The sequence below is a fragment of the Girardinichthys multiradiatus genome, chromosome 24 (genome assembly GCF_021462225.1).
Source record: "Girardinichthys multiradiatus isolate DD_20200921_A chromosome 24, DD_fGirMul_XY1, whole genome shotgun sequence".
NCBI lineage: Eukaryota > Metazoa > Chordata > Actinopteri > Cyprinodontiformes > Goodeidae > Girardinichthys > Girardinichthys multiradiatus.
Genome location: NC_061816.1, coordinates 11497776 through 11512058, shown reverse-complemented (window position 1 = coordinate 11512058; position 14283 = coordinate 11497776). Strand labels below are relative to the sequence as shown.

General features: G+C 41.3%; 1 protein-coding gene across 2 annotated transcripts in view; it reads left to right on the top strand.

Moving 5' to 3' along the window:
- pard3ba (par-3 family cell polarity regulator beta a) overlaps positions 1 to 14283 on the top strand; it is a 178517-nt gene that overhangs the window by 27564 nt on the left and 136670 nt on the right. For both annotated transcript variants that reach the window (XM_047355690.1, XM_047355689.1), the window contains one exon: positions 6951 to 7128. In XM_047355690.1, the coding sequence (XP_047211646.1) occupies positions 6951 to 7128 (178 nt within the window). The remainder of the gene's footprint in view (positions 1 to 6950; positions 7129 to 14283) is intronic.

Sequence of the window (14283 nt, the reverse complement as noted above, 5' to 3'; positions counted from 1 at the left end):
TAAAAGTGCTTGACTTGGATCCTTCTTTTGACAACGATGCTGAGCATATTTGCTGTCGGCTTTACTCTTGTCATATCTTGCCATTTACTTGAAAGTAACTCCACAGAACCCTTTTCTGAGAATAAGTAGTTGCACATGTAGTGGGCAAATACTTGATGATGGTACTGGCATAGGTGTCTTCCACAGTAATACCTGCCAATAGTGTATAGATTTGGGGATATTTTAATTGTAATATGTTAAGGTTTTGTTTGGCTATTAGATGATCAGATTAGCATTTAAAAAATCATTTGAAATTGTAACAACTGTTAATAATAACATTGTTGTTGGTTTTATTAAATGTAATTTAGGCAGTAACATAATAATTTGTCAATTACATCATAAGGTATAATGATATTGGCCATTGAAAGAATGGTTTGAAAATGTAAGAACTGCAGGAGAGAATGGTAATAATATATAAATAGGAACACTTTTTTTAGGACTCAAACTTCTTTGAAAGGTTTTGCTCATTTTTCTTAAAAGGTGTTGTGAAGTAGGTGTTATATTTCTTTATCAAGGATGTTCTCTATGCAGGAACCAAGGTGACGGTTATCTTTAGTACAAAATCTTTGTTTAAAATATTGTTTATTAACTGAAACTCATAATTCTAATGTATGAAGAAATATTTGATAATTGAGAAGTACATTTGAGTTTTGGATCACTAGGAATTGCAAACTTTAGCTGCATTTTTTTTCAATCCGTTGCCGTAGATGCGGATATAATTTATAGATATTAGAGATGCACCAGTCAATTTCACCTTATTATTAATAATAATAATAATAATAATAATAATACATTTGCACAATAATACAATATACATATAAGTATCTTAAAATGCTACAAAAACAACAATAAAGATATTCACAAAAATGAAAATCAAGTTAAAAGATAAACTATCAACCATAAAACCTGGAAAACAGAAATTTTTCAGTCTTTTTTTTTTATTTAAACAATCTACAGCCTGTGGCAACCTCAAATTATCAAGAAGCTCATTCCACAAACGAGGGACAACGGAGAGCGCCCCGTCTCCCATCGAGGCCAGTGTAGTTCTAGGAGTGTAAAGAGCCAGTGGGCTGAAGGGAGCGCCCTGTGGTGTGCATGGGCTGCAGTTCTTTAAGGTCACAAGGTGCACTCCCATGGATGTAAGGAGACAGCTCTGGCTGGGTGAGGAATGGATGGATGGATGGATGGATGGATGTAAGGAGACAGCTCTGACTGGGTGAGGGATGGATGGATGGATGGATGGATGGATGGATGGAAAGTTTTTCAGATGAAAAAATTTCATTTTGCCGAGGTGTTTTATGTCAGTGTCACAAGAGAGGTGAGGGTCAAGCCTGATCGGTACATCTTTAACTCAATATTAATCAGGTTTTTCGTGTTCTCTGGAGTTTTGTTCTCTTAAAAACTGAAGCCATAGTAAAATTTTATTAAGCAATATGTTAATATACGTTGCTTCCTTTTGGATTCTACATATATTATAACATCTAATTTTGGATCCTGAGGCAATACATGAGGGTGAAAAAACACTTTATCTCCAGCCATGCTTCAGAATATTATTTTCATGAATTTTATTGTGATCTTGGTGGCTATCCAGCACTGAGTCTTTACAACATTACAAAAAAACACTGTCGTGACTAATAGAAGGTAATAACATGGCTGTGTGTGGCAGGGTTCAGCTGTTTGTATTTGACATGGGGTTTTAGTGTGTGTTTGTTTATGAAAATGAGACGAAGAGGTGACATTATTCAGCTGCAGTAGACATACAGTCTCCCTAGGTCCATATTGGTGTCTCCCCATTGGGCACAGTGGGAAAAAAAATAAAGCAATTTGTTTCGGAAGATGCTAATCACAGTCGGGATAAACTGAAAGAACCATGTGTGTTAAGTAAACACTCCATGAACCATGAAAGGTGTTGCTCTTCATACGGGGACAAAGCATCCTCCAGGAGAGCGTGTTGGAGCCGTGCTGAAAGGACCGGTTTTCAAAACCACAAATAAGATCCCTACACACCTTTTTGTGGTCATACATAGAGATGGATGACAGAAATATTTGATCTTGGGACATGAACACTAAAACTTATATTAGAAATGTACATTTGTTCTTAAGCTGATAACAACTAAGGGCTTTCACAACAGAGACTCGAGTTTGTGTCTAATTGTTTTATCATTATTGGCAGACATTTACTAGCTTTTTCCATATCTACAGTTTTCCTGTTTTAGCTGCAAAAAATAGATTGAAATAAATAAACAAAAATTATTTGTAGAACATTAGAGGTACCTCAATCAAATGAACAATACACAACTTACTGAAATGATTAAATTCGTCTCTTAAACTTACATGCAAGTTTTTAAAACAATTTCAACTACCCTTATTACCTTTTGTTTAAATAGATACAACAAGATATTTAAGTTTTTGTCTTGGACTGTTTAATACAAAGTGGCATAAATATAAATAAAGGCAGTCTTAGTCTTCCTGATGCCTTCTGGACAAGTTAGACATTTTTGTTTTCAATATTCTTAAAGTCGAGACTTCTTTTGTGAAATATGCTTTATTCTGATATATGTTAACTGTTTTGCAAGTTTATTTTTAAAAGAATACGTTCAACAAATGTAATGTTATTTTGTTAAGTGGAAACAACTGTTAGTTGATGTAGTTGCTTTTAACTGGGACTTAATTCTTACAATAAGTTATGAAATTAATGACATTCATTCTGCAAACCATTTTTATGTTGTCAATACTCTATTTTAAGCTTTATTAACACTAGAACTCCCAGGGCCGTCAATTTGACGGTTTTGAAAGTTTGACCTGCCATAACTCTGGTTTATTAAAACTCTTATCTTCCTGGCATCCTGACTTTTTCTAAACCTGTGTCTTGTGTGTTTCTATGTCTCCATTAAAAAAAATAACTAAGTAAATAAAAGTATTTCTACCTCTTAACTACCACGGCCGCTATTTTGACGGCCCTATTATTTACATTGATATTTTTTTCCCGCGGCTGAGTATACGCGTGAGCGTTGCCTAGCAACCGCCACTCTAGAACGCAGTCTGAGAAGTAGATTGTTGGCGTCCTACAAATGGCTTCTAGAAGGATATTTTCTGCTCAAGAGGCATTGGAAATACTTCAAAAATGACATGATTCTGGGGTCAAGAGGGATTCTGACGGTTCTTGGTCAGCATTCAGTTCGGGTCAGAGAGTGAGACTCCCCCCGGCTAAAAAACATGAGTAGTCCCGTTAGCTAGAGGTTGTGGCGCATTATTTCAAGGAAGTAAAAGACTAGCCTTTGTAATTATTTCATCATTTTAGGCTATAGTTTACAGATTAGTAAACTAATAATCTATAAACTATAGCAACAGTGCCACAATCAGCGCAGGTTCAGAGACAGGGAGACGAGCCTGGTGCCCAGTGCCCAGTTATAAACCCAGCAAACCAGCTCACTGGCAGGAGAGAAACCAAAAAACAAGGTACTAATAATGGAAAAAGAAATAAACAATAAGTTAGGTCATAGCTATAGTAGCCCAGTGACAACAATCTATTCTGCGCTTTACAGCGTTTTCATTGCAAGACGAGCGCACACCTGAGGAGATAGGAAAGGATGGCACTGTGTGGACAGTGGTAGGAGAGGAAGAAAGTAGAGGGAGGCGTCAGAGCCAGAACGCGTTGAGAGAGGACCAGATCCAAGATGCCCAGACCGCGTTCCTCTGCTTGGTGGATGCCGAAATCCTCATCCATGTTCAGGGATGCAGGGTGGCTGAGGCCCGCAGAGTTTTAGGAGATGATTCCTCCTCGGTCATGAGTGTGGATGAGCTGAAGGCATTTTTAGCACTAGTTTATGTCCGCGGAGTGAAAGAGGGGGTTAACATGGAGCTGTCCAGCTTTTGGTCAGATTAGTAAAGTTTTTTTTTAAATGTACCCACTACTCTGTATTATTTTTCAGTACTATTTATAAATAATAATAAAAAATAATAGGTTTTGATCAAATACTATTTTTAATTCTTGTCAAAACCATCATTTTATAGCGTGCAAGAAAACCTGTAGCATTCTGACCGCACGTAATACGATGACGTCATCACCGCCTCGCATCCAGAATGCTCGCCGTCAAATTGACGGGCTTGGGAGTTCTAGTAGAGTTAGAATTCTGGGAGTTCTAGTGTTAACTAACCCACTAAGGTGTTTTTTAGTGTGTTGATGTAAAATTGCTCAATTGTTTTGTTGGTTTTTAACAGCCTCAACCTGCAATCAGTTACAAACACATCAGGAACAAAAATGAGCCAAGAGGTGGAGAAAAAAATAAGAATTTGAACAAACTTAAGACAATTTACTTAATTAGAGGAAAAGAAAATGTAAAACATTACTGGAGATGAGAATTGATTACCTTCTGTGACATGCCTGCCATGTTTGTTGTAAAACCAGCAGTTTATCTGATAACCTTTTTTCTTTTGCTTTATCATCTCTTTAGTGAAGATTTCCTGTTTTCAGCAGATGGTATTTTTATATATCACAGAAGGTTGTGGTTGTGAGGAATTCAAAGCAGTTTGCTTTAATATTTAAGATTTGATCCAACGGACTAACACAAAGTAGTGCATAGTTGTGAAGTGCAAGAAAATGATACTTGATTTTCAGATGAATAAATAAATAAATAATAAAAATGAGAAATATTGGGCCCATTGGTATTCTTTACTCTGAAACCCCTTAATAAATATTTGTGCGACCCTTTCAGATGTGACAAAATTATTGTTAAATAGAGGCTATGTAATTTAACCTAAAAATACAGCTGTTCTGTAAGGACCACAATTAAAGAGGATTAATAAACAAACGGCATCATTAAGACCAAGGAACACATAAGACAAGTCAGGAATGAAGTTGTGGAAACAACTATCGAGACATGGCTGTCCATCTAATTTTGCACAAGGAAAGGAGAGCTTTAGAGAAGCTGCCAAGAGGCCCATGGTAACTCTGGAGGAGCTGCTCAGACACACGGCTCAGATAAAAAGATACTGACAGGATAATGGGAAGCCTGAAGGAGCTAAATACACGGTGCTCTGTGAAGCAGCAAAATACTTAAGATTGAAGCAGAGGTTTATTTTCCAGTAAGAAAATAATCCTAAACATACAGCCTTAGCTACCATGAAATGATTTAGATTCAATCATATACATGTGTTGGAATGATCTAGTCAAAGTCTGGACCTAAATAGACAATGTGGCAAGATTTGAAAGTTGATGTTCATAGATGGTTTGCATGCAATGTGACCAAGCCTTAGCTATTTTGCGAAGAGACATACCCCAAAGGACTTGCAGCTGTATAAATGTGTTTTCATTAGGTTATCTTATAAAAATGTGTTGTTTATAATGTGAAAAAAAGTGAAAAACTCCCAGGTGAATGAGTACTTTTCCAAAACACTGTATGTGAATTTTAGATTTCATTTTTTTTAATTGTGTTCAAGATAGGAGGTGTGTTCAGTGGTTGGTCCTTGAGGTGGTTCGGATGCAGTAGCACAAACGGTCTATTTTGCTGGACTTTAACTTTGAAATGATGCCGCAGATGGTTTATTTTATGGATACTTGGTGTTTGAATGATAAGTGAAAACAGCAGTCTAGCCTACATTAGCATCACTCCCTGCCTCTGTGAGCCATAAAAAATAAGCTCACCAAAAGCAGATAATAATTTCCCCTCCACACATTAAAATAAGTTGCTGCTCAAAACAAGCAAATCGTTTTTGTGGGAAGGTCACAGCTGCGTCTCTGCGCGCTCTCATCACGGCACACTTGGCGCAGACTCCTTTGATTGATGCCGTCAGTGAGTTTGGAGAAGAAGACGGAGGCTCGGGAGGGAGAGAGATAAGCAGAGAAAGAGGAAGGCAGATAAAGAGGAGCGAAAGCTCAAGAAGCATCCATCAACTGGCACAATCAGATTGTTTTCCTGGCACTCTGTCTTTCTCTCCTTTTGCATCCACCAGCCCCTCAATTCCTCATCTCTTCCCCAGCTCGCTCTCTGATGCTAATGCCCATATACACATAAATACAGTTTGAATTTTCTCTGCATGGCGTTGGCCAGGTGTCGAGAGGATATTGAATCATGAGAGATTTTAGGTGGGAGGTGGCCTAGAGGCTTGATAGATTGTACCCATCCCTCCGCATCCTCCATGCTCACTATTTACACACACACACATAGCTGCCATAGTTTGTTAATTGACGTCCTCAGCTCATCTGTTGTTTTGTTTTCATCCCTTGTTCCACTTGGTTTATTGCTTTTCATTAAGTGGTCATTTCCGTCGCCAGCCGTGGCTAATGAGAGCGTCACGCCGCCACGCGCCCATTTATCAAAGCGTGTAGCTGCAGTGGCATGGCCCGCAGTGAACGCACACAAACATTTTCTTCCATTCTCTCGGACCTGCCATCGTGTCCCCCTCCCAATTAGGAAAGCTTGTCGTTCTCCTGCCCTCCATCCCCTGCTCCTTGCAGCCCAGCCCGTCTCTTCCTGTCGTCTCATTGCGGCGGATGTGTCATTGTCTCTGACATGTCCTCATTCTCTTGTCAGATCTCATTTGACTGCTAATTTCATACGTACACACCTCTCCACGCGTTAATTCCTCCGACCCACCCCATCTGCCGGTTTTCTAGGAAGATATTCTTCTTTGTTCACAAACTTCCTGAAGGAGCTTCTTGAGCTGTGAATTGAGCTCTGTTTGCTTTTCTCACATATGTACTCCGTCACATCAGCAGAAATAGCATAATGAAGCAGGTTGCACCGCTGTTACTGGATGTATGACATGAAAGCCTTGTTGTGCTCATGGCTCTTTGGTGATCCTGTATAATCTGTGCACCGTTTCTTCCCTCATTCATATATATATATCGGAGAGCTAACATGTTTTTTAGTTACAGCAGAGCCCTGACTGTCCATATATGTCTCTTTCAGCTGGCGGCTGTGTTTGACGAAGACCAGCGCGGGGGTACGGAGAGTCCCAGAGAGTCCATATCCAACGGCTTCTCCAGCGATGGTGCAAGTCCAGAAGCCATGCACTATTGTCCCCACCTGGAGTACGAGGATTCGAGCAGAGGGGAGATTGAGGTCAACGAGGCCATCCTCAAAACCAGTATGTTGCATCATTTTCTTAGTCAAAACATCCAAAGAACTAAATCTAATCTCAATCAACACTCTTAGGTGTTTTATGAGAGTGAGAAAGTGTATCACGCTAAAAATGTGTTTGTGTGGGTGCATGAATTGATACATTTCAGCTGTACAAGTTGTAAAAAGAGAGAATTTATTGCCTGCAAAGCAATTGTGTGTGAAAACAGATGCAGTGTTGATGCAGCATTCTCTGCTATCATCCTCACTCAGCTTTTTGCCTCCTCTTAGTTTGCTCCTGTTTTCACACATTGCTGAAGCTGAGAAGCATCATCAGAACAGGGTTGAGTTCTTATTTACTTGATGCCGAGAACAGAAGTGAGTTTTAGACCAGTAACAATAAACTGTACTTTATTTCTTTATAGGGAGGGTTTTGGAGCCAGAAAATGTTGCTGTCCCTGTGAAATAAATGTGTATATTACCTATACAAACAAAAAAATATTTCAATGTTAAAAACATTTATTTATTAAAATAATATTGTAACATCCAGTTTCTTTTTTTTTAGTGAAGATACTTTTTCAATAATCAGCTTCAGCAAATATATTTGTTTGAGCAGGTAGTTAATTTGAGATCGGTCTATGCCCTTCTCACGTCACAACTAACCCCGGTTCCATCAAACTCAGGATGCTAAGAGAGTTGTCTACTGAAGGTAAGATATTTACTGCTCATAACCTCTCAATGAAACCCCACTTAAAACTAATCTGGGCTTTCTAAGATGACTTTTAGATACAATAAATGATATGGACCATTATTCTTTATTCTGATAGAAGGCAGAAACTGTCACTTGAAAACAGTTCCCTCAAATACAGCCTACATACACACTCAGGGGCCACTTTATTAGACACACGTTGCTAGTAATAATAGGACCTCTTCAGAACCATCCCATTTCTTTGGGACAAATATTCTCAAAGGCTCAAAGATTTTGGTCCATATTGACACACAGTTGCTGCAGATTTGTCAGCTGCACATGTATGACGTGTAACCACAACCCAAACAATCTCTACCGGATTGAGAACTGGTGACCGTGGTGCCATTAGAGCACACTCGGTTGTCACACATAACAAATGAGTCTAATCAGCTCGGGGTGTGGTGATTTTTATCCTGTTGGAAGAACCGACAGGTAGGCTGTTGAGTTCAAATGATGCTCAGTTGATTTTAATTGGGGGGGGCAAAATGTTTCAGGAACCTGTCCCCACACCGTTACACCACCACCTGCCTGAATTGTTTATACAATGCAGGATGAATACATGCTTTAATATTGTTTGCACCTAATTCTGAATCAAAGGTTCACCTGAGTCTGTGTGATTTGTAGCCTCAGTTTCACATTTTTACCCAATTTTTAGCACCCAGTTTGGTCTTCTGCTTCTGCTGCAGCTCATCTGCTTCAGAATTTGACATGGTGTGCTTTCAGAGATGTTATTTTACATGGCTTGCTTTTCTATCACCTGAAACCAGTCTACCCATTCTTTTCTAACTCCTGACATCAACAAGACACTTTCAGCCAAACAAACAACCCACAACATGATAGTTTCTCTGGACGGTTGTGTGTGAAAACCCCAGTAGATCAGTAGTTTATTCTACACTAGCAACCATGCCATCATTCAAATCCAGATTCTGATGCTTAGTTTGATCTTAGTTATCATCAGTCCGTCTGTCCGTCCACCCCCCACCCCCCCGTCCGGACCGTCGCTTTAATTCATACTGAACACATTTATTTTGTCCCTCTACTTCAGTTTTATGACTTGTCAACTAACAAACCTCTTGACTTAAATCATACTAGTGCATATATATACTAGTGAGTATGTTCCAATATTTAAAGTCCTTTTTATTATTCTTTTTATTTTGTCCTATTGTTGCAGTTTGATCTTTGTATCATGTTGCAGACCAAGATCTTTTATATTCTTAAAAAGGTTTTATAAACAACCTGGATGACACATTCCTCTTTTAGGTTGTTTTTAAGGACTTTTTCTGTTTGTCATCATCAAAACAGTTTTCGCAGTCTTCCATGCAAGTGTTTTCTGAAAGGTATATCCAGATCTTTTAATGTTGCTGGGAACAGAAGCCATTTTTATGCATAATGACCCAAAATCCAAGTTTTGATGCTAATGCCATTGTTTTTGTGTTTTTTTCTTTGTAACATGAGAGTGAGGATGGTTAGAATAATTTACACTTTAAAATATAATCACTAAGCTTGTTAAACAGTCCAAATTATGAAAACGGTGGCAGATTGTTTAGATTAAATAAATCAAACTGCATTTGTTCTTCAACATGGTAATGCATCGACTTCAAACTGTTTCAGAGTTGTTTGATTTGACTCATTGCTGAGTAAAAGCTTAATGGCCTGCATGTGGACGTGGATGTATTAGATCTAATATCAGATGTTTTCAGCCAGAACTGACTTTTGTTCTGCTTTGTGGCATCATTTATTTACAGCATTTTTATTCTTGTAAAACTCCAACCAGAACTTATTTCCTTATATTATTAGTTTAATTTTTTTTCTCTGGGTAGATATAATTGATATCTGGTATCCTTGCAATAACTGTATTGTTAGGGAATTTCCTAAAAGTAAGCTTTGGCAACATTTTTATTTCATCCATCCATCACCTTCACTATCCATCCTTTACCACTTATCTGTGGTAAGTTTGCATGGGCAACGGCAATAAAATGTCATGCAATAAAATGCAGATTACTTGTACTCGTCGTCTTCTGCTTCATCCAGGACTGGGTAGCGGGGACAGCAGACTTAGTAGAGACACCCAGACGTCCCTCTCCCCAGACACCACCTCCAGCTCCTCCGTGTGGGAGCCCAAGGCGTTCCCAGGCCAGCCGAGATACATAGTCTCTCCAGCGTATCCTGGGCCGCCCCCTGGGCCTCCTCCCACACATTGGATGACTTCATGTGGGCGTTGAAGTCCCCAGCAGAATAATGGAGTCCCCGAGAGGTGCACTATGCAGCACCCCCGACAGGGACACCAAGAAGGCCAGGTACTCTGCACTACCGTTCGGCCCGTAGGCCGAAACTACAGTCGGAGACCTGTCCCCAACCCGAAGGCGCAGGGATGCGACCCTCTCATCCAGTGGGGTAAACCCCAACACGAGACAGCTGAGATGGGGGGCAACAAACAAACCCACCTCAGCCCTCCGCCTCTCCCCGTGGGCCGGGTCCCGCGAGGTGCAAACCGGCCTCCTGGCGCTCTTCAAGTCCCGACCCCTGTCCTGGCTCCAGGGTGGGACCCCGGCACTACTGTACCTGCCGACGTCACGTGCCTCGATTGAATGGTTCTCATGAAGGTAAAATGCAAAATAATTCCTTAAAAATCACACAATGTGATTTTCTGGATTATTGTTTTAGATTCCATCACTCGCTGTTAAAGAGTACCTATGATAAAGATTAAAGACTTCTACATGCTTTGCAAGTGGGAAAACCTGCAAAATGAGCAGTATATCAAATTCTTGTTCTCCCCCACTGTATGGAGCTGAAATGAAAGAGAAGAGGAGATATAAGTTATTAAACAGGCCTGGTTCTGATTTATTTAGATGTTATCTGATCATTCTTGAAGGTTTTTTTATTCTTCCTAGTCCATCTGTTGACCGTAGTGAAACAGTACCACATGCACAGACAGCTGCCCTTTGCCATGCCTCACCCTGTGCCCACTTTCCCCCTCCATGCCCCATCATCTGCCTCCTCTCCACCAAGACTCTGCACCCCCACTTTATTATTCAGCTTCCACCACCTGCCATCCAACCCAACACCCATACCCCTTCAACCTTGACCCCCATCGAACCCACTGCCCAGCACCCCTACTCTGCTCGTCTCTGCATGGCTTCCACTCCTGACTAGATTATCCCTGTAGCCTGTTAGCGTAACCAAGGTCCAGCCAAGCATGAATAGACTAAATCCAGTCGCACCATCCACACCCACCCACTGGGACCTCTTCCTGCTCGCCCCCTCCCCAACCTGTTCTTCAGTCCTGTTGAACCTTGACTAATTTAGTTATGATGTGACCCTGTGACGCCCCTCAAACAAAGCCAGGCTGACGCAATGAAAACTGCTTTTGTCATGACGACATGATGTGTGGGTGCCCAGCTCACACACATATGCAGACAAAATGACAAAAGCTTGAGCTTCTGAGTTAAACAGTCATTACCAACCAAAACTGTAATTTATCCACTGAACACAAGTGACTGGAGTGGAAAACATTTTTGGAGATATCTGTTCTGGAGGTCTTTTTTGTAAGAGTATCTGTATTGTCTTGTGAATTCAGAAGTTTTATTCAGTAATATGAGGTAATATGACACCAATACAACATGGCAGTGGCAGCATCATGCTTTGTTTCTTTTTTGAGTTTTTTTGACAGGAAAGACGGTCAGAGTTGATGGTAAGATGGATGGAGTTATAAACAGGGAAGCTCTGCTAAAAAACCTGTGAGAGACCTCAAAAGACTTGAGACTGGGGCAGAGCTTCACCTTCAAATAAGACAATGACCCTAAACTTAAAGACAGAGTTGCCATTAAAGCATATTTTTGTGTTGGAATGGCCCAGTCAAAGTCCAGACCTTAATCCAACTGAGAATGCTGTAACAATAGAGAAAGGTGGTTCTACAACATGTTGACTAGGAAAGAATAAAATCAAAATAAAATTTAGGTATAAATGCAAACTGTAATATTATACCTTTATAAAATTAAGGTATAATATTACAGCTATTGTATATGTAAACTTTCACTATATTGTAGTAGAAATGGAGGATCATGCAGTTCGACAGCTCATTATGAAAGGCTTCTTTCTCCTAATATAACATGAAACTAAATCTACATAACATCTGAACATAATAAACCACTTTAATGCTTTATATCACTGTTTGATTGTTATTAAATAAAATGATATAGAGTGCATGTAATGCCAGTATGTGGTGGACAATTACAAGAAGTAATTTAGTAATCAGTCAGGCATCAAAGTGTTTGTGTGTCAGGTTGGGTGAGCTGTTTGAACAGGGTGATTGGACTTCACACTTGCTCCTGTGGGATGATTAGTCCTGCATTGATCCATTGCTGCACTGACACACACACACACACACACACACACACACACACACACACACACTTCTAGGAAGTGAGCGCTTATCGCATCATCCCATGAGCAGCCTGAGCTGGGGCTGCTCAATCGATTGCCAGAAAAACAAGACCACCCCAGCCTGAAGCATGAAAACATGCTTACACACAAATGGACAAGCAAATCACCATCTGTTTGCAGTATATGTATATATATCAAATACCTGCTACCATTACTTTCTTAGCCAACAGGCTGAAATACATCTCAAATGGTTTAAACACAGTCCTCTAGATGAACCCCGACACACACATTATGCAATAAGATTAAGATAAGACTTGCCATTTATTAGCTCAAATATAAAACGACATGTATGCTTTAAGGCCTCAATATTTATATAAAAGCCAACATTGTGGGAGTATCTAAATATGACAGGGTCTTCACTAAGCTCATGCAGACGTACACCCATCTGAAACAATCCTGACATCCTACAAAAAAATATTACATTTTTTTTGTAGGAGTAAAGGAATTGAATACCTGAAAAATATATTTGAAGAAATTCAGTTCATCCCATTTAACAGATTAACTGTTCATGTGGGGTGGGATGCTCATGGGGTTGAGACTGGAATTTGTTGGTGAGTTCGGACTGTGTCATCCTGGGATGGCTCTGGTTGGCGGGCTTGTTTGGACTAGGATGACCTCTTTTTTTTGTCTCTGGCCCGGATGGAGACTGGGGGGATCATTTGGGGTTGGGGTCAGGGGCCTGGGCCGGAGCCACTCATGTTCGGACAATGCCGGCACTTGTCTGGGTTGGTGCTGAGGCGGCCTGCCTGACTCCACCCCGGAAGGATGGGGATCACCTCCTGGGTCCTTGGGCCGGTTTGCCCTCTGGGGTATCAGTACCTTGACCTGGGAGTATAGTGTATCTATGTGGAGTGTGAGTGAGTGTACGATGTCCATTGTTGTTTGTCCTTACGTTGGGTGTGAATGTTTTTATGCGTACGCATGAGGGTGGGAATGTGTGATTGTGACTGTGTGTGCCTGTTTTTGTTTCTGGTTGTGTCTTAAGCTGCTCCCTCTCCTGGATCAGTTTAGGCCACCCATCAAATGTGTGGCCTATTTCCTCCCTGCCATACTCCCTCCCTGCTGGTGGCTGACGTCTCTGCCCGCTGGTGCTTTGGTGAATGCTGGCTCACTCCTGGTGACTGCTTGCCGGGGCCTGGGCTCCCTGGCTCTGTCAGGCCTCTGCATGGGGAGTGACGTTCCCCGGTGTCTTGGTTCTCTAGATCCATGGCTGGATCTGCTCCGGCGTAGATGGCTGCCAGCGGAGCCTGTGGGCGTGTCGCTGCAGCTCTCTGGGGCTTCTGCACTGTGGTTGCTGGGTGGCTCCTCGGGGGCTCTACTCTGCTCAACTTTGGAGGGTAATGGTAGTGCCGGCGGTGGTCTTTCCGGGATTCACGTGTTCTGGGGGGCCTTTGGATGTCCAGGGCTCTGATCTCTTCCGTGTCTGTCTCAGGTCCAGGGGAGCAGGTCTGCGATTCCTCACACTCGCTTTTGCATATTTTTATGGAGAAACCTTACATACACATGCCGTCCCACGTGCTGCACTGGGCCAATACGACCACATCATGGTCCACCTGATTCCTGCATACAGGCAGAAACTAAAGCTCTGCAAACCTGTTGTGAGGACGACAAGGAAGTGGAGCAGTGAGGCTGTGGAGAATTTCCAGGCGTGTTTAGGCTGTACAGACTGGGATATGTTCAGGACTACTACCAACAGTCTGGACGAGTACACAGAGGCTGTGACTTCCTACATCAGCTTCTGTGAGGACAGCTGTGTACCATCATGCACCAGGGTGAGTTACAACAATGGCAAACCCTGTTTCACAGACAAACTCAGAAGGTTAAGACTGGATAAGGAAGAGGCCTTCAGGAGTGGATACAAAGACATATACAGAGAGACGAAGTACAAGTTTGGCAAGGCAGTGAAAGAGGCCAAACGACTGTACTCTGAGAAGCTCCAAAACCAGTTCTCAGCCAACGACTCTGCGTCTATCTGGAAAGGGCTCACGCAGA